This window comes from Podarcis tiliguerta (genome assembly GCF_965153285.1).
Source record: "Podarcis tiliguerta genome assembly, chromosome: 7".
In the NCBI taxonomy this organism is placed as follows: Eukaryota; Metazoa; Chordata; class Lepidosauria; order Squamata; family Lacertidae; genus Podarcis; species Podarcis tiliguerta.
In genome coordinates this window covers 82,403,795-82,428,885 of record NC_139540.1, presented here as the reverse complement: position 1 = coordinate 82,428,885, position 25,091 = coordinate 82,403,795, and the positions used below count along the sequence as shown (strand labels likewise).

Sequence of the window (25,091 nt, the reverse complement as noted above, 5' to 3'; positions counted from 1 at the left end):
TGACAAAGGACAGCTGGACATAAAAAGGGGCCCATTACCTTCAGCAGCTTGGGGCCTCATCAAACCTAAAGCCGGCCCTGGCAAGGGTAGACACCCAAATCCATCCCTCCATGTTCTCTTCCATGCCATGCCCCTCCCCATGATGCCCATGGAAGGTCTGTAAGCAGCAGTGGCGTAGCGTGGGTTGTCAGTACCCGCGGCAAGGCAAGTAATTTGCACCCCCTAACCCGTGGATTTGCGCCCCCTAACCCGTGGATTTGTGCCTCCTAACCCTAACCCCCAGATGTTGCGCCCGGTGCGGCCGGCCCCCCCCTGCACCCCCCACGCTACGCCACTGGTAAGCAGCTTCGCTTTGTGTTTGCCTGAGCGGAAGTAGACCAGCTTTACCTGCTGTGGTTCATTTAAGCACATCATTGGATAACGTAAGGCCAAGGAGAAGAAGGCAAAGAAGGAACTTCTTTGTTGTGAGGTCTTCTCCAGAGAGGTCTGTTGTAGCCCAACACTATGTGTAGAATAGTGGGTAGACATAGCAGACGATGCAGCGATTCTTCCAAAGCAGCTCTTTATTTGTAAGCTGGACAGAACTGAACAGCAAACAGCTCAGCCGGTCTGCTTTTATAGGCAGCCGGCTGTCAACAACGTAGCAACAACAACCCAGGGTTCCCCCCCTAAAATAACTGACGTGGACCTGAGTGAAAACTACATACGCAATACTCCTGGTGGCCAGGGTGAGAACTCAATACATATGGGTCTTTTGGAGATATATTAAGATGGTTCTGTTGCGAAGCTAGTTTAATAATTTGTGTAGAAAAGCAGGTGCTGACAAGTGTTTTTCGATGGCAATTTATACATCCATGAGGAAAGTCTTCTAACCCAACAGCAGCTGAAACCCAATTTGGATTATATCAACCTCTCTCCCAAATCTGTCCTAGTGGAAACTGCTGAGATGTCGTTGCTCCTAGATTATCCACATGGTTTCCGGCTCGTTTTTTGCTTGAAAATGGCTTTTTTAAATAAGCAAATATCCTTATATACTTGCAACAAATGGCCCACACGTGCTTCACTGGCACGGAATCATCAAATCCTTTTAACTCTAATGATGTTACCCTTGTTTCCTGTACGTCTAATTCTGTTTCAGCAATGTCATCGGAGTTTTTGTTTGGCCTTCCACTCATTTGTATACATTATGTGAGGAACAAAAGGAACCCTCCAAAGCATTTTTATTTCCCTTGTAATCCGTTTACAGTTGGGAAATGGCTATCCTTTGTTTGCCTCTTCTTGGAGTGCAGATCCACTCTACAGAACATGTGTTTTTGGGTGTCACAGTCACAGTATGAAAAGCATAACTTTGTTTGGTTTTTCATAATCAAAAGAACTGGTTTTTTAAAAAAGCATGTGCTGGCTCTTTAACCTCTTCCCAAGATGGAAGAAACTAACTTGCTGTTTATACAAATATGAAGTTTAAAGCCACAAAAGAGCAAGCAGATGCTCTGATTTAATAGCAGCCAGGAGGCACTCTAGCAATGCTCAAGGGTTTTGCTATGTCTCTTGGGGGGGTTTCCTTACTGTTATCTTGGAAGCAGCAGAGCCCATCTGCCAGAGCACAACAAACAGCTTTTGAACCCTTTTCTCTCTTGCGAAAGGAGCCTGTTACGTGTCGCTGCTGTTTAAGTAACGAAAGAGAAGCCAGTTGCCCAGTTCTAGCTAGAATCTTCGTTGTAAACCTTTCTGTCGCTTTTGCAGAGACCCTGGTGGCCAAGCCGTTTGCTCCAGGACTCCCTCAAACTACTGCACTACTCTCTGCCAACCTCTCACCCCTGTGGCAAGAGGAGTACCGTATTTTTCGCCCTATAGGACGCACCGGCCCATAGGACGCACCTAGTTTTCAGGGGGGGAAATCAAGGGAAATAATATTATTCCCCCCCCCCCCGCAGCTCTGTGCGCTACTCCAAGACCTTCTCCCTGCTTTTGCGGAAGGTGGCGGAATTCCCCCACCTCCCACAAAAGCCCACAGGAGCCGTGCGCAACTCCTACGGGCTTTTCGACCACGAGGGAAAAGGGACTGAAACGGCCAGTCAGTCCCTTCTCCCTCTTCGGGGAAAAGCCCCCAAGTGGGGCGCGCTCTTCAAAGGGTGTGCGGCTCCTGCGGGCTTTTCTACGAGGTGGGGGAATTCCCCCACCTCCTAGAAAAGCCAGCAGAAGCCGCGGAGCCCCTTTAAAGAGCGGGCGGCTTTTGCCTGCTTTTGCGGGAGGTGGGGGAATTCCCCCATCTCCCACAAAAGTCCACAGGAGGGAGAAAGGACGGACTTGGCCAGTCAGTCCATTCTCCCTCCTTGGGGAAAAGCCCCCAAGAGCGGTGCACTCTTTAAAGACAGCGTTGCTATCGCTGAAGCCAAGGAGCCTGCATTCGCCCCATAAGATGCACACACATTTCCCCTTCATTTTTGGAGGGAGAAAAGTGCGTCTTATAGGGCGAAAAATACGGTACATTTGCTCAGCTCATTGGTTGCTAAGTGCAGAAAATAGAATCAAATTCCGAGCTCTGTACTAAAAAAGACATTTGCTGGGTGTGTGTGTATGCCTGTCTGTGCTTTCTCTCAGTTCCACTTCAAAGACTCGAGTGCTGAAGGAAGCACAGCCTGTTAAGACGCTGATGTTACCTGTGTGAAACCTTGCTCAGAAATTTTATTATTTATTATTTATTTATTTATTTACAAATGAATGAATGATAGCAGGGACATAGAAGTCCTGTTCTAGCAATAGGGGAACCTATTATAGGGGAGCTTACTATTTTCACCTTTGTGAAAATAGAATTCTTGGTTGCATTATTTATTAATGTTAATATTATTATTTATTAAAATACTGTACACCCATCCTTCCTCCAAGGATCACAAGGAGGATAACAATAGAAAAACACAAAAATATATAAAGTAGTAATAAACAAAAACAACAACATCCTGGGAACTTCCGGGGAGGAAGACGGTGGATTAGTCATTGACCGCTGAAACTTCTGTCAGGGGAAATAATTATGCAGTGATTAAAAGCTACCAAGGCATAAATCTTGATTGTCAAAGCTCCCTTTTAAAGAAGAAGAAGAAGAAGAAGAAGAAGAAGAAGAAGAAGAGGAGTTTGGATTTGATATCCCGCCTTTCACTCCCTTTAAGGAGTCTCAAAGCGGCTAACAATCTCCTTTCCCTTCCTCCCCCACAACAAACACTCTGTGAGGTGAGTGGGGCTGAGAGACTTCACAGAAGTGTGACTAGCCCAAGGTCACCCAGCAGCTGCATGTGGAGAAGCAGAGACGCGAACCCGGTTACCCAGATTACGAGACTACCGCTCTTAACCACTACACCACACCACACTGAGATAAGTGGGGCATCATGGATTAACCTCTTATGTTCAGAATAAGACATTCATCAGGATACAGCATAATGGCCAACAGGAAATGGGACTGGAGTATATGGAATTGAGTGGGAAGATGTAACAAATAATTATGGACTACCACACTGTTGGGATTTGTTGGAACCCTTGTAGAGAAATTCATAATACTGGGTCAGATAAGAACTATGATTGACATTTAACGATAATAAAAAATGAAGAGCTTCTTTTGGACTTTTTTTTTGGGGGGGGGAGGTAGATGCGAGAGGACTGGGAATGAAGACTGAAAAACCTTCGTCTAGCAGATGGAGAAAGAGCTGGACAATAGTATAGCCAGATGTTATCTTGGAGTGCATATTCTGAACATTTTGAATAATTGTTACATACATAATTGGCAGACAGAGAACTGGCAGCCCTTCTTATTTCTTTTTCATTAATTCCTTTTCTATCTTCCTTTTCTATGATTTTCCTTTATACTTACGTTTTGTTTTGTAAATTGAAGTTCTCTATCTTGGAATAAGGAAGATAACGCCCATCGTCAACAGTTTTATGCTCCCATTGTGAGTTTAACTCATATGTGAGGTTTCTAATTGTTAACCCTTTAGGACATTAAGGAAATAAAAGAGCAGGCTAAAAATCGTACGCGCTAGTGGAGAGCTGCAAATTGGTTGCAGATTTTGTCATTGTGATGATTTTTCACAATAGTTGGGTTCATCATCTTACTGACATATACTTTAAGTCTTTTACATGCAGAATTCAGGAAAGTGTCATGATGACCCTCAGGCAGTATTTTGGAGAAAATACTGCTCACCAGTTTGGTGGAATATATGTAGTTTTAAGTGTTTTTAAATAATGAAACACTCCAGTCACACTTCTGTTTCTGTTTCACACCTTCATATATGCTTTATTTTATTCCTATTCTTGCTTTCAAACTACCCTTTTCTTTTCTTCTTGTAATTGTGCTACTAAGATGCATGTAGATCAGCTTAGTTTTGATTACCATAAATTCAAAATGGCGACCATTTTTGCATTTATTGTGAACACAGGCAGCTGTGTTGCTTGGCTGCGTTGCTCACCCAATAAGGAGTCTAAGAACGACTGGGGGGTGGAGCTTGCATGCTTTGTGTCGATCAAATCGGCCACGTTGCCTGGGGACTCGCCTTTGCTCAGCGCTTCCCAGCGGAGAGGTGACGGTGGTTTTCCTTGCTGCACCCTCTTTGCCGGGTTGCTGCACTGTGGGAACCACCGCTTGAGGCTTCGTTTGGCTGCTGGCTGGGCTTTCTGCCTTTGGCTTGGAGGGGCTCAGAAGTCGAACATACCTGTGCCCAAAAATTCCCTTATTTTGGCTGCTGAACCCTTATCTTCGAGGTTGCTGGTCCCTTATTTTCAAATCTGAAAGTTGACAGCTATGCTCAGGGTTAGAGAGGAGAGCGCTTCACCATGCCAAGCCAAGTCCAGGGTGGAACGAAGCAGCTGTGATCCTGCACATTAATGATCTTACTTCCAATGTATGGTCGAACTCTGTTAGAAAGGGTTGCAACATTGCACTCCCTGGCCAGCTTTTGGCGTGTCTGGTTAAAAAGCTGAAAGTCAGTAGATACTGTTTACTTATCTTGCTGTGTATAGATCAGGTCGTCTTCTTCTTTGTTTAGGGATTAATTATACTGTTTAAAATTGTATTTTATTGATATAGTTTTTATTAAATATTTCAAAGATTTCTGTCCTGTCTTCCTATAAATATGCTAATTATCCATTCTGAGCCACTTAGAGCATCTGGGAAATAAGTCTTTAATATTTAAAATGCAAATAAGACTTATTGAAGCATTTTTATTATTATTACAAATTAAAAAGGCATCCTTATGCAACAAGACCAATAAGACAATACTCATAAGTGACACAAATACATTTTTCTTTAAAAGAATTGTCTGCCAAATGAAACCTCTGACATAATTTGGTATATTTTTTTTTTATATATAAAAATGGTATTAGTAATTGTATTATAAATTGGTACTGTTATAATGAGGCTACTATTGGATTGTAATTGAAAACTAATAAAAATTATTATTAAGAAATCTTTTTTTAAAAAAACCTGCCCCATTACAGTGGCTAATAGTTTTTTGTTGCTCATTAAATCAGCACGTTAGTGAAATCACTGTCAAAGTGAATCATATATAAAAGTTTCAGAACCGACGGGATGACAAATAATACTTTTTATATCAAATTATTATGCGTTGTAGTCCTGGGGGATGATGAAGACAGACAAGTAGGGAGGTTACCAAAATGAAAGAAAAGAGGAACATTCTAACAGCAGTTTTGTACATCGAAGAAATAATTAAGTGGGAGATGTATCAACGTGCTGCAATCCAATCAGGATGAATGCTCATTGATGTATAACCTCTCCACAAAAAAAAAAAAAAAAGAATTAATGCTCAATAAAGTCTGAATATAATTTAACCTTCATGTATGCTTTGAGTGAGAAAATCAGGATGACTGTTCAATAAATAGGTTGTCTGGAGGAGCCCGAAGTCTGGATTTAGCAGTTACTGACAGAGAGCTAAACATATTTTAAACCTAGCATCACAGCTGTGTTCTTCAAAATATGCTGTTCTGTTTCAAAGGTAAAAGATTTTCCTTCTGTGAATAATGAATAATGAAACCATTTGTTGTTCGAACATCTAACTGCTGCATTTTAAAGAGGTGATTTTTCTGCTGTATGGCTTACTTTTAAATCCCATTGCAGAACCTAAAAACGAACTTCGAGTGAGCCATTTCTCATTTTTATAGATATTTATCAGCTTTTCTATATCTATGCAAATAAAAAAAAATATTTTGTGTGTGAACAATGTAGAATATGTACATTCCCAGGCCAAGTTTTTTAAGGTGGTGAAGTAACTTCTTTCTTCTGTCGGTCCTTCCTTGTCTACACAAGTGTCTTCTCCTCCTTGCTGGCCTTATCCTCTGTGTTCTCACTTCCCCCTCTTCAGCCATTAGAAATGACTCACTTTGCTCGTAATCTGGGGAACCGGGTGTTATGTACTGAAGTTCTCAAGCTGGGCCAGCAGGGGGATACTGTAGATAGTTATGCAAATGAAGGATCGAAAGTGATGTTCAGTGATTGGATAGTTACAGAAAATGGTTACAGTTGCGTCCTAGTGGAGCTCTATATAAGCAGGCTGACTGAGCCCTTCAGTTCAGTTCTGTCCTGGCCTGTGAATAAACAAGAGCTGTTTGAAGAATCGCTGTGTCGTCTGATATCTTCACCCACAACTTAACACCGGGTTCGTGTCTCCGCTCCTCCACATGCAGCTGCTGGATGACCTTGGGCCAGTCACACTTCTTGAAGTCTCTCAGCCCCACTCACCTCACAGAGTGTTTGTTGTGGGGGAGGAAGGGAAAGGAGAATGCTAGCCGCTTTGAGACTCCTTCGGGTAGTGATTAAACGGGATATCAAATCCAAACTCTTCTCTTCTTCCCTTGGGCAGCTCATAGCGGCTGCTGGAGAGCGGACGAGGAGGAAAGGCTGCCATCGCCGAGGCCCAGTCCCATGTGACGTGCCAGTTTTGAGGGGCAGGCAGAGGACAGGACCACCTTGTGCCCACATCTAATCCCTGCTTCTGGAATCTGGCCTTTGGACTAGACTGCTTGCCTCTTGCTCATCGGCTCATTCTCTTTCACCTCTGAAACCTTGACCCTTGCCTTTCTGGGACTACCCTACTCTGGCTTGTTCCCATCTGACATCCGGTCTCTGGTCTTGGAGTACTCACCTCTGGCAGAGCATGGCACATTGTGGTGCAGATGTGAGTCTAAAGCTGGGTTGTCTAGCCTGCATAGATATTTCGTGCTGGATTGAGTTGAAAGGCTGGCTGTAGCCAAGGAGATGGGAGAAGGATGTGGTTTATTAGATGATAGTGTTGGATGCTGAGAGATGAAGCTTGGGAGAACTAGCTCTGCCGGAAATTGCTGCCTCTCACTCATTGTCAACTTTTAAAAGAATAAGCAGATATGTATATAATTTCACATTGCAGCAGAATTTCTCAGCAGAGGCTGGTTCTGAAGAGATTGCTCACCACTTCCTGAAAAAGATGAAACAAAGCACTGAATCACGTTGCTGTGGAATATCTGAATCATGTTGCTGTGGAATATCTGCTTGATCTATTAAAAGCGTCCCCTCCGCCTGCAAATAATTGGGGAGAAGTAATCTAGAATTTTACCTCAACTCAAAAACTTTAAATGGATGCAGGTTTCCCAAACTCTCAAGAAACACCAAATTAAATGTCTTCGCATCAAGAAAGAGTAACAGTTGCTAAAGAAAACAATTTACCATCTGGAAGCCGAGTCGGTTTCCTTTGTGTGTTATTTTCGAATAGAACATCCAGAGACAAAAATGTATTGTCAGTACTAGCAAGGCTGAGAATTTCACCATATGTTAACGTCTCACTCAAAGGAAAAGGAAGCAGCTCTCATTATTTTGCTGCTTACTCAAGATGCATTTTTAAAAATTATTGATGGAGAAAGGCAAACATGGGGAAAGAATTAAGAAAAGATGTGGAACTTCTAATTAGACCAAACAGCAGATAGAATCAAAACTTGCTCCAAGTGTGCCCATTTCTACAAATTGGTCTCCAAACTGGTTTCCTTCCAGATGTTTTGCTTCAACTCCCTCAACATGGCCAATTGCCAGGGGTGATGGCAGTTGCAGTCCAAAATCATATCCGGATGGCACCTGTCTGAGGATGGCTAGACTAGAAGCTATTCTGTTTCCTTGATCAGTTGGTATTCATGGGACCATAGCAGGAGTTTAGCTCCTAGGCAGCTGGGTGCTCCATAATAAGCCACAGACCAAAGCAAACTACCGTATTTTTCGCTCTATGGGACGCACTAGACCATAGGACACACCTTGTTTTAGAGGGAGAGAACAAGAAAAATAAATTCTCCCCCTCTCTGCTCAGCGCCCCTTCAGCAAAGCGGCAGGAGAAACGGAGCCCCTTCCATTTCTCCTCCCGCTTGGCTGAAGGGGCGCTGCGCAGCTCTCCCTCTCTGCTGAAGCCAGGAGAGTCTTGCTCTCCTGGCTTCAGCGAAAGGAACCCGAAGCCTGTGGAGCGCAGCGGGAACTCACGCTGGGCTCTGAAGGCTTCAGGTGGCTATCCCTGAAGCCTGGAGAGTGAGAGGGGTCGGTGCGCACCCACCCCTCTCGCTCTCCAGGCTTCAGCGAAAGCAACGCGAAGCCTCCGGAGCACGGAGGGAGCGCTCCCTCTGCGCTTCAGAGGCTTCACGTTGCTATTGCTGAAGCCAAGGAGCCTGCATTCGCTCCATAGGATGCACACACATTCCCCCTTAATTTCTGGAGGGGAAAAAGTGCGTCCTATAGAGCGAAAAATATGGTATATGCACGGGGGAAGCAGTGAAAATTAGGCTTAATGCTGGCTGTGACCACCTGTTGACAATGGCGACTTTTTTACTTGGGTTCAGATAACAGGTGTGTCATACAGTTCAGTCAAAACTAAACAGTTGTGAACCCCATCAATTTCAAAGGGAGAGATTAGCATTTGCCAAATCTCCCACAATTCAGTAGGACAAAAAAAGTGCTTGCTTTTGGCTGCATTGCATTCTATGTGAGCGGCGTGTCACTTAAGAAAAGTGGACTTGTGAATATCTCCTTGCGTTAATGGAAATAAAAAGTATGTACACTGAAGTCCTTTCAAGTGTAATGGAGTCCTTGTTACTATTTTGCTTAGAAGATTCACTTTGCAATGGAGAAGGTCATGTTTCATTTTTAAACCTGTATGAGGTTTGTGGCATCAAGGAAGGTTCATAAACATAGAATCGTAGAATCAGCCAGAGATCTCCCAGATCCTAACTTGCTTATTTTGGCTGATCTCATGTTAGGGTTGTGTCCTCCCCCCCACTTTTTTTAAACTGCAACCTCAGGTTTTAAAATATGAATGTACAAATACAAAAGCTCACTTCCAAAATGTATTCTAGGGCTTTTCAGAGATACTACATTATAGGAAAGAACACTGTCATGTGGTTTCAGGACAAGGCATAGTTTTTATTTTCAAGCTTCTTGTTTATTAGTTCAGCCACAACTCCCAGGCTGCCAAACCCTGGATTTTTCATGTTACCATTAAATTTTGCTGCATTGTGATCCGAAAGCTTTTGGGAATGCCCAAAACAACTCGCCATTGCCTCTGAATAATTGATGGTATCAAATTGCTGCAAAGTGTTGCCAGCAGAAGGAGCCGAAAGGATTGTTTCTTAAGAAAGAAGCAAGTTTCATTTTTCTAACCCCCCCCCACACACACACAAAGAAAGGTCTCGTGAAGTTGCCTTTATAGTATTCAAAAATATCTGCTGTTTTATGTTTTATCATTGTATAATTTTTGCTGCTGTAGAGCAGACACCTGATTCACCTTTGTAATGATTGGGGGGGGGAGAGAAGGGAGGGGGGTAGGAATGACTTTCGTGCAGTAAAAAGCACCACCCACCCTACTTCTCATCAGTCTCCCTGGCAGTTATGACCAAGGTTGTCTCAGGTGTGGTCTTGGGGGTTTTGTGGTTTGGGCCACTTCAACATCCACCCTGAGAATTCTTCAGGCCCTGCTCGGTTTTGCATGGCCTCCTCAAATGACCACTGGTTTAATGCATGGATAGGCAAACTAAGGCCCAGGGGCCAGATCCGGTTCCCTCATTGCGAGAAGTGAGGTTACAGGGAACCAGACAGAGGGCCTTCTTGGTAGTGGCACCCACCCTGTGGAACACCCTCCCATCAGATGTCAAGGAAATAAACAGTTATCCTATTTTTAAAAGACATCTGAAGGCAGCCCTGTTTAGGGAAGTTTTTAATATTTAATGCTGTACTGTTTTTAATATTTGATTGGGAGCCACCCAGAGTGGCTGGGGAGACTCAATCAGATGGGTGGGGTATAAATAATAAATTATTATTATTATTATTATTATTATTATTATTAACTGGTCACCAACACCCCTTTTTTGGCAAAGGTGGTAGAGAGGCTTGTCATGACCACGACAGGGCTGTTTGCAAGGGTTTGGTGGAGGTGACTGTGCTTTTGGATCAAGGCTGGTTGCATATCTGAGCTGTTTGCGTGGGGTGGGAAAACATATAGATCACTTGCTTGCTTTTGTGACTTTAAAACTCTTGCTAGGGAGTTAGCACCATGCAGCTGCAGACCTCAGAACACTCTGAGGTAGGTTTGGAAGGTACAGTGTACAGAACGATTCCTGCCATTCCCCAGGGGGGGCAGAGACGGGTGGCAGTGGTAGGTGACTCCCTATTGAGCGAGACAGAGGCACCAGTGTGCGGGGAAACAAGATGTCCCGGGAGGTGTGCCATCTTCCAGGTGCAAAGATTCATGATGTGACAGAGAAGATGCAAGTCTTATACACAACCCCTTCCTTCTGATTCATGTGGGTACAAGCGATACTGACAGAGATTATCCATCTAAACTTTTAATTAAAGCAGGCTTTTCAGTGCAGGATACAGTCTAGGTGGGCGTTTTAGGCACATAGGCACATAGGCACCAGTGAAATGAATTGAGTCTGTACAAGAGTAGCGCCATTTTTTTTACACAGCTGTCAAGAATTTCACAGAACCATACCATTAATTGTACTATCCAGTAATATCCTAAATTTATATACTCTTTCCTTCTTCCTGCATATTTGGGTTTTCTCCCCCACCCCCCAGCCTCTGCCTCAGTGCTTGGCTGAAACGCCGAGGGGAGTTAATGTGAGGTTTAGGTTTTGGGTGCATGTGAGCAAACAATGATTTCTTAACAATAAAGCAAGATGATCTCCGCAAGAAGGCCAAAAGTCATTTCAAAGCTGCTAAAGCAAATGTTTTATTTTCTACGCTTGCAGATTCAATTTGTGTACGAGGCTTTGATCCAAACATCAACATGGTCACCGGAATAACTCCAGTTAACCCCATGTTGTCAAGTATGGGATTAGTAGCCCAGCCGCCACCAGCGGAGGTGCCTGTCATCAAAGAAATAATTCACTGCAAAAGCTGTACGCTCTTCCCTCCAAATCCAAGTAAGTGTGCTTCGTTAATTTAATTAATGCTCCAAATCGCTAGTCCAGTTCAGGCTGTCCTAATCGGTTTTTACCCAGGGTAACAATGGCAATTTAGTTATCCCTTCACTTAGCGTTTCCACGGGGAAAAAGACTTCACAATTTGGATAACATGAGGCAAACTTCCTTCCTTCCTTCCTTCCTTCCTTCCTTCCTTCCTTCCTTCCTTCCTTCCTTCCTTCCTCCCTCCCCTTAGCACAGCTCTGATATATTAGCATCCCACAACATAGGGAGCATTCACTTTATACAGTGGTACCTCGGGTTAAGTACTTAATTCGTTCCAGAGGTCCGTTCTTCTTAACCTGAAACTGTTCTTAACCTGAAGCACCACTTTAGCTAATGGGGCTTCCTGCTGCCACCACGCCTCCAGAACACGATTTCTGTTCTCATCCTGAAGCAAAGTTCTTAACCCGAGGTACTATTTCTGGGTTAGCGGAGTCTATAACCTGAAGCGTCTGTAACCTGAAGCGTATGTAACCCGAGGTACCACTGTACCTTAGTCTATGTACCTCAGGGCTGCCAGCATCTCTCTAGGGCTTCACAAACAAGGGGACGATCCCAGGCCTACCTGGAGATTGAAGCTGGCTTCATCTTCCGTACACCAAGCAGATGTTCTGCCACTGAGCTGAAACTTCTCTGCAGGTCCAATATTTGCCCCAGTCCCCGTCTAAGGGATCCTTCCTCGCTTGTTGCTGCAGCCACGGGTTCAGTCTGTTGGGATACTGCCAGGGAGACAAAGTCCATCATGACTCCACGTCGTCTCCGGATGTCCATTGATCTCCCGTAGACACGCAGTATCAGCAATTAGCGACACGAGCTCCAGAAATAGCTTGCCACATTCCAGAGCCGTGCACGCTCTATCAGCAGATAAAGCACAGCGAAAGATGCACTCAGGAGAGCATTATTTACAAGTTTATTTCTGCGTTGATCAGAACAAAGAAAAACATGACTGCCTGCTTCAATGTCTCCGGCAGAGAGAGAGAAATGAAAGCAAAGACACAACATAAACATCCTGTGAAACAGGAAATGCGCAGGCTTTGACACAAACATCCTGCTCCCTTTTAAGGTGGAACGGAAATATCCTAACACAGTCTTCATCCCCTTTTAGTAGAGTTCCCCCCCCCACCCCCGTCAGGTTTTTTGTGATAGGACTTTCATGTGATAGGTCTTGTGTCATTTTGATATATATATTTTTTTTACCTTTTGTTCATTGTGATGATCTTCACCTGAACAAAAAATGCTTTGATTAATTGGGAGCTGATAAAGCAAACAGCACTGAGCACATAAGTTCCCGTCTTAATGGCAGAAATTTGTCGTGTCAGCTGATTAATATTTTAATAACCAAATAAGTTCTGTGAGGACTTGATCTGATTAGATGCCTTTCTGATTATTCAATGTTAAACTTTTATTGAAGCAATTTATTTTATGTCTGAAATGACTTATGGGGCTGAATAAGAAAGCAAGTGAGAACTTTAATTTTTCTCTTAGATCTTCCGCCACCTTCCACAAGAGAGAGGCCACCTGGATGTAAAACTGTGTTTGTGGGAGGATTACCAGAAAACGCTACTGAGGAGATTATTCAGGAAGTCTTTGAGCAGTGCGGTGACATCACAGCAATTCGGAAAAGCAAAAAGAATTTTTGTCATATCCGTTTTGCTGAAGAGTTCATGGTCGATAAAGCCATTTACCTTTCTGGTATTTGTCACATTCTTTAATGGGTTTTCTTTGCGGCTTCTCATTTGCATTTTGCGATGTTGATTTGCTGTTATGTTCTTCAACCTTTATCGGAGCAAGTGTTTGCAAAGCTCAGGAGTTTGGGACAGAAACTGCAAGGGCACAGTCACAATTCCTCTATCCCTAATGTATGGTATTCCTCTTAATTCCAGGTGTGAAGGGGGCTGTTTCACAGGGTTCTGTGAGCACAGGATGCTCGACTTGAGGGGACATTTGCCTGATCTGCTGGAGCCATTGCTATGATCTTAGTTGTTCCTCTGTTCACCAGAACTTTCCCCTGTTTTCTGCTGCTCTGTGATAATTCAGTAGAGAAGAGAGGCTCCCCAAATGGTGCCAAAAACCATTGTTTCAAATAGGGTTTTTATATATGGTACTGGCCCTATTCAGTCAGGACAGTTGGTTTTGATATCAGTAGCCTGTACTGCATTCTCTATAAACAGCCAAATCCCAATCAAAACTTACCTGACTTACTGAAAATGGCTAAGCCAAATATATCTCTCAATCGGTCTTCTGTCTTCTTAGCCGATGGATTTCCTAATTCTAGGACAGGATGCGGGCAATGCAAAGTATTTTTAAAATATGGGAATAGGCAGAATCTTTACAGCTGCATTTGCAAAGGGCATCTAAGGATATCGGCCAGTTGAGCAGGCATAAAAATTGCCGTGTAGACGATGGATCAGAACTGGGTCATTGATGCAAGTGGATAAACCAGGCACGCTAATGAGCAAGATCAGAAGAGGCGAGGCTGTAAACATGGGGTATAAATATATCACTTTGGGATATGTCCATCCGTACTTAATGTGCACATCTGTGGTTGTGTTATTGAATAGGTAATGACCCCACTGTAAGACCTGGTTTGCACGTGCAGCAAAATGAATGGGAATGAGGTAAAAGTGAGTCAAAAGGACTGTACCACTTAAGACATCATCATCATCATCATCATCATAATACCTTTATTGTCAATGTACAACCTGTGTACAATGAAATTAACCAAGCCCCCCTCCCCACCCCACACAAACACTCAGTCTCATTGCACTCTGTGTGCTTGTCGCACAACACACCAACCCCGAAAGTCAGTTGCACTATATTATTTTTCATTCAGCACCCTAACAGCCCACAGATAAAAACTGTTTTTTAGCCTGTTGGTACGACTGGCTATACTTCTATATCTCCTGCCTGAGGGTAGAAGATTAAAGAGCTGCTGGCCATGATACCACCCTCTGTAAAGACTTTCTGTCCGTGGCTGTCAAGCCAATGTACCACACTGTGAGACAATATGAGAGGACACTTTCTATTGTGGACCAGTAGAAGGAGGTCATCAATTGTTGATTAACATTGTTCTTTCGCAAGACCCTGAGGAAATGGAGTCTCTGTTGGGCCTTCCTAACCACCTGAGTTATATTGTTTTTCCAAGTGAGGTCTTCACTAAGGTAAACTCCCAGGAATTTAAAGGAAGAGACTCTCTCCACACAACCCACCCTGATATACAATGGGGCTAGTTCCCCTCTCTTCCTCCTAAAGTCCAACACCATCTCCTTTGGGATGCTCCTCACACTGCACATGCAAACCAGGTCCTACAATGGAATCATGAGGAGAACCCCTCATAACCTATGTGAGGATTCCAAACTGTTACTGCATCGTATTACGCTAGAATACTCATTCCATCATATCTCAAACAATACCAGAAAGAGGAAAATAGCTTTGTATTTACTGGGTCTCCTCCCAGGCTTAATTTTCGTAAAATAATGTAGCAAAGTTCTACCTTCTAGTGTGACAGAGAAGCTGCCGTGGGTTCGGCAGATGCTTTGTTTTAATTGCACTGAATTACTGTTTTTCCTAGATGATCTTTATTATGTTTTCAAACATAAAACATTCTGAAGAGTGTAATTTTTCAAGCCTGTAATAGACAAGAGACATAAAAATAGAATGCATAAGTTATTGCGACTACAGTCTTCATGTTACATGAGGATACAGCCCTGTTGCTGTCGTTTGCAGTATAAAGGTGGATCACACACCAGTCCCAGATATGCTCTGCTCACAGAAATCCCACACACGCCATTGAGGTTTCTGATGTAAACAGAGCCACACGCAGTGGCGTAGCGTGGGTTGTCAGCACCCGGGGCAAGGCAAGTAATTTGCGCCCCCTAACCCGTGGATTTTAGGTAGGGGCAGAGAGCTGCGAGCGCGCGCCCCCCAGATGTTGCGCCCGGTGCGGCCGGCCCCCCCTGCACCCCCACGCTACGCCACTAGCCACACGGATTGAGTTCTCACTACCTCTTTCATTTACTTGCCAATTTATGCCATCGTATGTGGGGGGAAATCATCAAAAAAAGGAAGTAGTAGGCTTGCCTCCATCTTCCTTGTGACAACCACCGTTTTAATAGGCAGGCTTCAAGCAAACCAGCAACTATAAATGTTAACTCATTGACACGACGCGACGCGTATGGACATAAATAAAGGAAAGGAGACCTGACGTGTTTTTTGCTTGTTGTTTCCAGGTTATCGCATGAGATTAGGATCTAGTACGGACAAGAAAGATTCAGGCCGACTTCATGTCGATTTTGCACAGGCAAGAGATGACTTTTATGAATGGGAATGTAAGCAGCGGATGCTGGCCCGAGAGGAGCGTCACAGGCGCAAAATGGAAGAAGATCGGATGCGGCCCCCATCTCCGCCCGCTATCATGCATTATTCGGAACATGAAGCAACTTTGCTGGCAGAAAAACTGAAAGGTAACGAGACGTTTCCCAGCCATGTTATCGGAAGGTTGATAAATCTACAACTCTGTCACAATAAGTTGTGTGCATATTAATGGGTAGCAAAGCAGGTCTCGCTCTTAACTTCCCTATAGCTGTTCAGGTGTGATAGTGCAGGCTGTAAGGTAAAGGTAAAGGGACCCCTGACCATTAGGTCCAGTCGTGACCGACTCTGGGGTTGCAGCACTCATCTCGCTTTATTGGCCGAAGGAGCCGGTGTACAGCTTCCGGGTCATGTGGCCAGCATGACTAAGCCGCTTCTGGCGAACCAGAGCAGCGCACGGAAACGGCGTTTACCTTCCTGCCAGAGCGGTACCTACTTATCTACTTGCACTGGCATGCTTTCGAACTGCTAGGTTGGCAGGAGCAGGGACCGAGCAACGGGAGCTCACCCCGTTGTGGGGATTCGAACCACCGACCTTCTGCCTTCTGATCAGCAAGTCCTAGACTCTGTGGTTTAACCCACAGTGCCACCCACATCCCTAGTGCAGGCTGTAGCCTGTAGCAAAAGAGGCATGCATACCAAACAAGACACTCTGCCTCCTCTATCTCACCACTGCTGCCACATGGGTCTCTCTCAATGTGTGTGTGTGTGTTTTAAAAAATAAGTCTAGGAACAAACATCTAACCAAATGCATGTACCATACTTTTCTCTATATAGGACAAGTTTTTTTTTAATTATGTAAAAAATTTGAGGTCATCTTATGCACGGATAGTGCATAGAGGGGATGTGGGATTGGTTGCTGCTGGGCGTGTTATTGGTGGCTGTGACAAGAGCTGGTTTTGATTGGCTGTCGCTGCTGCAATTGGGCGGGTGGTTAGCGGTCAGTTAGGTGAGCGAATTTTGGCAATCCCCCCTAAAAAAATCTCAACAACTCTGGGCAATCCTCCTCACAAAAAGCTCAGCAACCTCATTTTCTTAATTTGGAGTCCTGAAAAATAGGACTTATACACGGGGGGGGGGGGGGTATACATGGAGAAATACAGTACATGTGCTTAAAAATAATGTATTTTCCTTTCACACATGATATCCTGAATGCACTTAGGGGTGAATAATGCAAAGACAGTCAAGAAGTTTGTAACAGTTCTTGTTTATTATATGTTATCTATTGTAAAATTACATAGAATGAAATAAAAATATAAGAATAAGAAGAATAAGAATAACAACTAAAAATGCACACCTGGTGGGTAGGTGTGAGATAATTAACTGCTCAGCTTCCAGATTCTTGTTTCTGTCACTGTTTTTCACAACGTGGGAGGCAGTTGGGTTCATTCCATGAGGGATTCACTGCTGTCCTCCTCCTCCTCCTCCTCCTCCTCCTCCTCCTCCTCCTCCTCCTCTCAGGTTGCTGATTTCAAATACTGTTAAAAATCACACAGCACCTAGGCAGTATGGTACCATTTCTACAACAGACAGAAAAACATTACATGGTCCAGCAAGTCCCTCAGCAATTTTCAAGTGGTCTCTGATGGAAAAAAGTTTGGGAACCGATGCTAAGCTCATACAGAGCAAGAGGCATTGTCCAGGGTCATGCGGCCAATGAGATGGCTGTAATAGGGGATACCCAGCTTGATAAATGCGCAGTGCCAACTTTGTAGGCAAAAAGGACCAATGGGTTGGTTCATATTTGTGTGTTCAGACCCAGAAAGTTCCCCCCTAAATAAATTCACACATGACTTAAATTTTTGGTTTGGTTTTTGGCAGAATTTAGGCCACAACTTTATTGATTACAGAAAGTGACTGGTTGCATAGGCTCTGGTTCAACAAGCTCCCTGCCATGCAGGTAGCGCTGACCCAGGGTTCCAGCATAGGTCAGCTAAGGGTGAACACCTGGATAAGCGGAAAGCCGGGAGCAGGCTAACTCCGCAACCCAGATGTCCCCCTGGACTCAGGCATGGGCACAACCCCCTCACAGGGTTGACCAAACCATCGAGTCCCTGGATTTCTTTAATGGAATACCCTTCACATAGGGATGGCGAGAGCGTTCTCCCATCCCTATCACCTGAACCAGAGCCTATCTGCAACCTTACAAGTTGTGACGATTTGCTTTGTGGCAGGCGAAACCCCAATGGCAACAGCCAATCAGCCAAATGCGGAAAATTCCAACCGTGCCCCTGTCCCAACGACACACGACGGCATAGCAAGGTCAAGCGCAAAGCCCTAAAAGTAGGCAGAGGTGGGCACATGAATGCATGTGCCGAAAGAGGAAGCTCTCGGTCACGTGCATAAATAGGTCCTTCGAACCATTTGGACTGCGTCCCATTGGCCAGATTGCACCCAGCTTCGAGGGACCTACCAATCGGGTGTTGTGGCTGACCAATCGTACCCACCCACAACACAGGGCGTCGGTTTCCAGGTCTCACAGCAATGTTGTTGTTGTTGTTTAGTCGTTTAGTCGTGTCCGACTCTTTGTGACCCCATGGACCAGAGCACGCCAGGCACTCCTGTCTTCCACTGCCTCCCGCAGTTTGGTCAGACTCATGTTTGTAGCTTCGAAGACACTATCCAACCATCTCGTCCTCTGTCGTCCCCTTCTCCTTGTGCTCTCCATCTTTCCCAGCATCAGGGTCTTTTCCAGGGAGTCTTCTCTTCTCATGAGGTGGCCAAAGTATTGGAACCTCAGCTTCACGATCTGTCCTTCCAGTGAGCACTCAGGGCTGATTTCCTTCAGAATGGATGCGTTTGATCTTCTTGCAGTCCATGGGCTCACAGCAATATATGCCCTCTTTAAGGGAGGACCCGATTTTGGTGGCGCCTCCACAGCCCCAGAAGGGCTGCTGTTATTCTACTGATTTTGGCGGCTATGCAAAGATGTTGGATCTCATAAATACAGCTTCTCTGAGTGTCTCCCAGCAGTCACCCCTCTCAAGATGGTGGGGGCTTGTAACATGAGAGCTTTATCTGCAGATTTGAAGCCCTGAGGTTCAAATGTTTGAACAGATACTTTACATTGGACACCCAGATGGTTGACTTTCATCAGCTGATGGCATTCAAATATATAAATCATGACTTTCAAGACAAGTCTGTGTTACAAGGTTTTAATGGCACTTCCCATAAGTATGTGTATGCTTGAGTAATTGACATGCTGCCATCAGTGCAACAATTTCCTCTAAAATATACTGTGCAGTTGGAGAAGAGTGACTTTTTTAATATAAGAAAGTGCTCCAGTATACTAAACAACAACAAAAAGATCACTTATGCAAATCAATTATACCTAAGAGCATTTATATAAGCAACAAAGCATTATATATTTTTTATTTTCATTCCTCTGAAGTAATATTTTTGAACGGCGTCAGCTAGACTCTGAACGAAAGGCTGCAAAGGGCTGGATACCAAGTCCAGCTTTTAAATTGGATTCTATTATTTGCGTTCCATAAGATATCTCCAGCAGACAAAAAATAAATTTACTGTCAGGGATCCAGGTGAACTTACAGAAGCTGAGGAGGAGGTCTGCGTTCTATTTTCAACGAAGATAATTATTTCAGCATGTAAGCCACTGGGCAGTCGGCTCATCAATTTAGAAAGCAAGGAGTGAAGATGAAATTAGGATTTTAATAATAACCCGTAGAGAGGGCATTATGTTAGGTAATGTAGTTGAGCTGTGAATAATTTCCCTCTAGCACTTGTTAAATTGTTAGCAACTTGTATCTCCTAATTACAGAACCAATGAAGATTTTTCTCCTTGTACAGAACCGTCAATTAACTGTTAATAGGCTTGCAGGCCCATGCAGCTTTGCCGCTGATGTGGGCCTAGATTTTCCTGTGAGCCCTCAGAGAATTTCCCCAGCCTTGCAATGTTGCACACACAATTGCAGCCGAGCTCAGCAACAACCAGTGCTCTTTCCATCCAATTAGATGGTTTTGCAACTGTGGAAACTTTGCTACCTGTTTAGTGATGATTATGTTTTTTAAAAAATATCTCATTTTTTAATAAACAGTTGTCTCTTGAATGTTACTACTGAGTGTCCTATAGTGGAATAAGAAATGTGTGGAATTTTATATATATAATTTTTATTAATTTCAACATACCAATTATTATACATTCCACAGAACTTCACATCTTATACAATCTTTTTGGACTTCCATCAGCACCTCTGATGATCCACCATTTTTATCATTTCTTCTGCATTTCTTAAATTCCCATTGCCTTTAATTATCTTAACTCACAATCCACCTCTTTAACCATTTTTGCAATAATTCAAATAATTTACCTCACAAAACTTCTTGCAAACCGACAAACGTAATCTGGTCATCACAATTACTTTTCAAATAGTCCGTAAATTTACACCAGTCTTCTGTGAATCTCTGGTCCCGCAGGTTTCCAATTCTTCTGGTTAGTTTATCCAATTCTGCATAGTCCATCAATTTTATCCTCCATTCTTCTTTTGTCGATAATTCTTCTTGCTTCCATTTTTATGCCAATAATATTCTTGCTGCCGTCATTGCATATAAAAACAAATTACAATCCTTTCTGTTTATATCATCTCCTACAATGCCAAGTAAAAATGCTTCTGGTTTCTTAATAAAGAAATGTGTGGAATTTTTAATACGTTGACTTTTGAAACATCACAAAAGATGTGCTCTTTTATACACGCAAAAGATGTGCTCTTTTATTCAGACCCATTTCTACCATTCTCTGCCTTTTAGTCTGCAGTCTTCAGGTTGTTCCTGCAAAGACCAACTTGATTGGAAAGCGTTGTATAATAAAGATACCTATTATAATAATAAACATCACATTTTCTGTTCGCTTTAACTCCATTTCCAGCCTAATTTCCTCAGTTTACGTGTTACTCTGTGCAGCAAATGTCACATGAGAATAACATTTGCTGAGTTTTTGTTTTTGAGAAAGAAAAAGCAGCTTTAGAAGGCTGCAATTTCAAGTGATGTAGTGGTTCAACTCGTTCCATATTGGCTATGTTTCCCTTTAAAATAGCTTCCCTGTTTTCTTTCCTTGGGCTCCAGATGAGGAGGGGGGAAATGGTGAGGTAGAACGAGGCATTTATTAGGAATACAAAGCTGCCGTCACTCCGTGTCGCTTTGCTCCATTTTTCTTTGGAAATCGAATGGAATGTTTGAGGTATTGCTACCATGTGGGAGCTCCTCCCTCCAGATGGGCGCATGAGGCAGTGGTGCAAGGAACATATGAAGTTGCCTTGCGCCAAGTCAGACTCTTGGTCTGTATTGTCAGAGGCCCTCCAGTGTGGTGTAGTGGTTAAGAGCAGTGGACTCGTAATCTGGTGAACCGGGTTCGCATCTCCGCTCCTCCACATGCAACTGCTGGGTGACCTTGGGCAAGTCATACTTCTCTGAAGTCTCTCAGCCCCACTCGCCTCACAGAGTGTTTGTTGTGGGGGAGGAAGGGAAAGGAGAATGTTAGCCGCTTTGAGACTCCTTCGGGTAGTGATAAAGCGGGATATCAAATCCAAACTCTTCTTCTTCTTCTCCAGGATAGGGTTGTCACCCATACCTTAAAAACAGGATTGTCTCATTTTTGAACATCAGCGTCCCCTGTCCTATTTGGGATGCCTTTGGTCCCATTTTCAAAGTCATGAAAAAAAGTCACCTCCACCTGTGACCTGGTCCACCTTTATCTATCTCATCCTGGCAGGGTTGAAATCATGGGACAGGGAGTTACAGCTAGTCCTAGTTTTCCATTGAATGTCCAAATTACCTTTCCTGGTGGTACCAGTGTGCTCAGTTGGTCCAAACTTAAAAATGGAAAGTGTAATGCTGGTGGTCAACAAAAGAGGTTTAAATACTGTCTCAAGGCAAATCTAAAAAAATGTTGTATAAACACTGACAACTGGGAAACACTGGCCTGCGAGCGCTCCAGTTGGAGAACAGCCTTTACCAAAGGTGTCATGGGCTTTGAAGACACTCGAACTCAGGACACAAGGGAGAAACTTGCTAAGAGGAAGGTAAAGGTAAAGGGACCCCTGACCGTTAGGTCCAGTTGCAGACGACTCTGGGGTTGCGGTGCTCATCTCGCTATATTGGCTGAGGGAGTCGGCGTACAGCTTCCTGGTCATGTGGCCAACATGACTAAGCTGCTTCTGGCGAACCAGAGCAGCGCACAGAAATGCCGTTTACCTTCCCACCAGAGCGGTACCTATTTATCTACTTGCACTTTGACGTGCTTTCAAACTGGTAGGTTGGCAGGAGCTGGGACTGAGCAACTGGAGCTCACCCCGACACGGGGATTCGAACCGCCGACCTTCTGATTGGCAAGCCCTAGGCTGTGTGGTTTACTCCACAGCACCACCTGGTATGCTAGGCAAACCCACACCGTGATCAACTCCCGCCCAGAAACCAATGTCCCCACTGTGGAAGGACGTGTGGATCCAAAATTGGCCTCCAAAGTCACTTATGGACTCATTGTTAAAACCATGTTTATGGAAGACAATCTTACTCAGCTGCAAGGGATCACCAAAGAAGAAGAAGAAGAAGAAGCTCAGTTTGTAAAAACAGGCTTTCAATTTGTGCTAAAATTTTCTCCCTGTTATTTTAAATAATGACATATTTGTGGAATTAAATATTTAAATAAAAAAGTGATTTAGTCAAGTTAAAAATGAGTTAAAATAGCCCCACTTCCTTTTTGATCAACACCAATTTAGTACCACGTTAATTTCCCCCACCCCCTGCAAATATTTTCATTAGCACTAGAAGACTTTTTTTTTGCCCACCTTTTAAAATAAGCTATTAAAGCCAAGTGATTATTCAGTGGTACCTAAATAAGATGTCCTTAGCACAAATTAAAGAACCAAATTATTAAAGGCAATTGAAAACATTGATTAAAAAGCTCAGAATTGTCCCTTCCCAGTGCACATGCCAATGTCATGCTCATTAGTGAAGATAGCAGCATACGTGTGCACACACACACACACACACACACACACAAAATTATCCCCCCAGGAAAATCAATTACGATTTGGCAGCCCAAGACGTTTGGGCACCTGAGGTAAACTACAAATTGCTGCCCACTCCCCACCAGGGAAGAAGGGGTGAGTGAAAAAGGGAAAAATAAATATCTTTATTAAGATCTGCTGCCCCTGTGGATCCTGCTGCCTGAGTCGGTTGCCTCTCCTTGCCTCATGGGTGGGCAGACCCTGGCTCAAAGCTACAAGGCTGGTAGGCTTCAGGGTCAAAGCACTTGGTCACTGAAAGCGCTATAGACAAGATAAATTAATAGTTTACATTTAAACGATTCTTCATCTGACTCTGACTGTGAGCAGGGAGAGCCTTAAAAATCCTTATCATATAATTATTCCCAGAGTGAAGCTGTTTCATACTGCTTTATTGGATGAAAATTCAAGCCACAACATTTTACAAGACTCATAGTAATTAGGACTTTGGATGACAATTTATAAAGTTTTATGTTAGGGTGTTAAGCGAAGTCTAGTGTAAGAAGCATCATAAATGTTATTTATGAGACGATTAATTCATAAGGGCAGAAGTGTATTCATAGCGCAAAGCATGTAATCGTAATTTGAACTTCTTGAATTGATTGTAGATGACAGCAAATTTTCAGAAGCTATTACCGTGCTGCTTACGTGGATTGAGAGGGGTGAGGTGAACCGCCGGACAGCCAACCAGTTCTATTCCATGGTGCAGTCGGCAAATAGCCACATCCGCCGACTCATGAACGAAAAGGCAACTCACGAACAAGAAATGGAGCAAGCCAAGGAGACTTTCAAAAATGCCTTAACGGGGATCCTCACTCAATGTAAGTAACACCCGTTAGTCTTCTGGTGGTGGTGGTGGTGGGGTGTTAGGTAATCGGTGGTGGTGTTGTTGTAACCCTGAGGGTAAGTAGTTTTGACATAGTCCCTTTCACTGTGGAAGATCAAGGACCATTCATAAGATTTTACTTCTCAAGGTGAGCAACGTTATCTCAGTGGCGCTGTTGTCGTTTGTCAGTAAACTCGAAGCAATGGGAAATGTAAGGAGACTGACCGGGCGATTCCTCTGTCATCTGCTGTGAGCAAGCCCAATTATTTTTGCATTGAGATTCGTCTGATAGCATCTTGGAGTCTTGTAGGAAGTGGCACTTGTTTTCACTCTTTTGGGAGGGGATTGCAACTAGACAAACAATAAAAAGATGTCTAGCTCTAGGAAACAAGGGTATATCCAGGCCACAGAATACCCAGCCGCCTTTACTGAGCATCTCAACCGAGGCCCAGCTGCTCTCTTTGCCCTCAAAAAGTAGAAGGACCTGACGTTCTGAGCAGAAGGAGCCGATGCTACAACAAAACGGTACCATTCTCAACAAATGGAACGGTTTTGTAAAAATGTTACATGGAAAAAATACGAGGCATTACACTTACTTCTGTAAAAAAAGAAAATCCTTAATTAGAAACAAACAAACAACCCCCCCCCAAAAAAACGGTACCATATTCCAGAGGAGGTGGAAGCTGTCCCAGTTTACCTGTCAAAGCAGGTCTCACCTGATTCCTGTGGATGTGATTTGTTTTAACTGTTTTTAGTTTTGTACTATAAATTGTTGTAACCTGCTTAGGGATTTGCTGGAGAAGAGCAGGTGGTATTATTATTATTATTATTATTAATAATAATAATAATAATATTGCAGGTATTATTATTATTATTATTATTATTATTATTATAGCAGGTGGTATTATTATTATTATTATTATTATTATTAGCAGCAGCAGCAGCAACAACAACAACATGATATTTTATATAAGCTGCCTTAGGGATCCTTATAGATTGCCAGGCGGCAAAAAATCTGATAAATAAATTGGCAAGTGTGAGTACAAATTCTGCCTTGTGTGCAACAATTAATTATCCAAGGGGTTTGTGTGTTTAAAATATAATCAGTTCCATAACCTTAATGGGCCTTCCTCATAAAAAATAATCAGAATATTTTCTTGGCAGATTCTTTTCTCTTTTTTTGTAATAAGAAGTACTTCCTTCCCCTTTAGTTATGAACATTAAAGCCAATTTTTATTTCACTTAGACCATGTGGAAAATAGCTTGGATCCAGTAAACTGGTAGACAAATCACCTCAGTCAAAGCTTCTCAGTTATCCCAGCATGAAGTCGCCTTTTCAGAGTAGCAGAGGTTAATCCCTTGTTTCCACTGTTCCCCCCACAGAGAAAATGTGATTTACCGTATTT

At 43.4% G+C, this 25,091-nt stretch overlaps 1 protein-coding gene across 12 annotated transcripts in view; it reads left to right on the top strand.

The window, feature by feature from the left end:
* Positions 1-25,091, top strand: part of ENOX1 (ecto-NOX disulfide-thiol exchanger 1) — a 296,456-nt gene that overhangs the window by 192,759 nt on the left and 78,606 nt on the right. For all 12 annotated transcript variants that reach the window (XM_083448710.1, XM_083448712.1, XM_083448711.1 and 9 more), the window contains 4 exons: positions 11,254-11,427; positions 12,955-13,161; positions 15,699-15,932; positions 23,468-23,680. In XM_083448710.1, the coding sequence (XP_083304836.1) occupies positions 11,254-11,427; positions 12,955-13,161; positions 15,699-15,932; positions 23,468-23,680 (828 nt within the window). The remainder of the gene's footprint in view (positions 1-11,253; positions 11,428-12,954; positions 13,162-15,698; positions 15,933-23,467; positions 23,681-25,091) is intronic.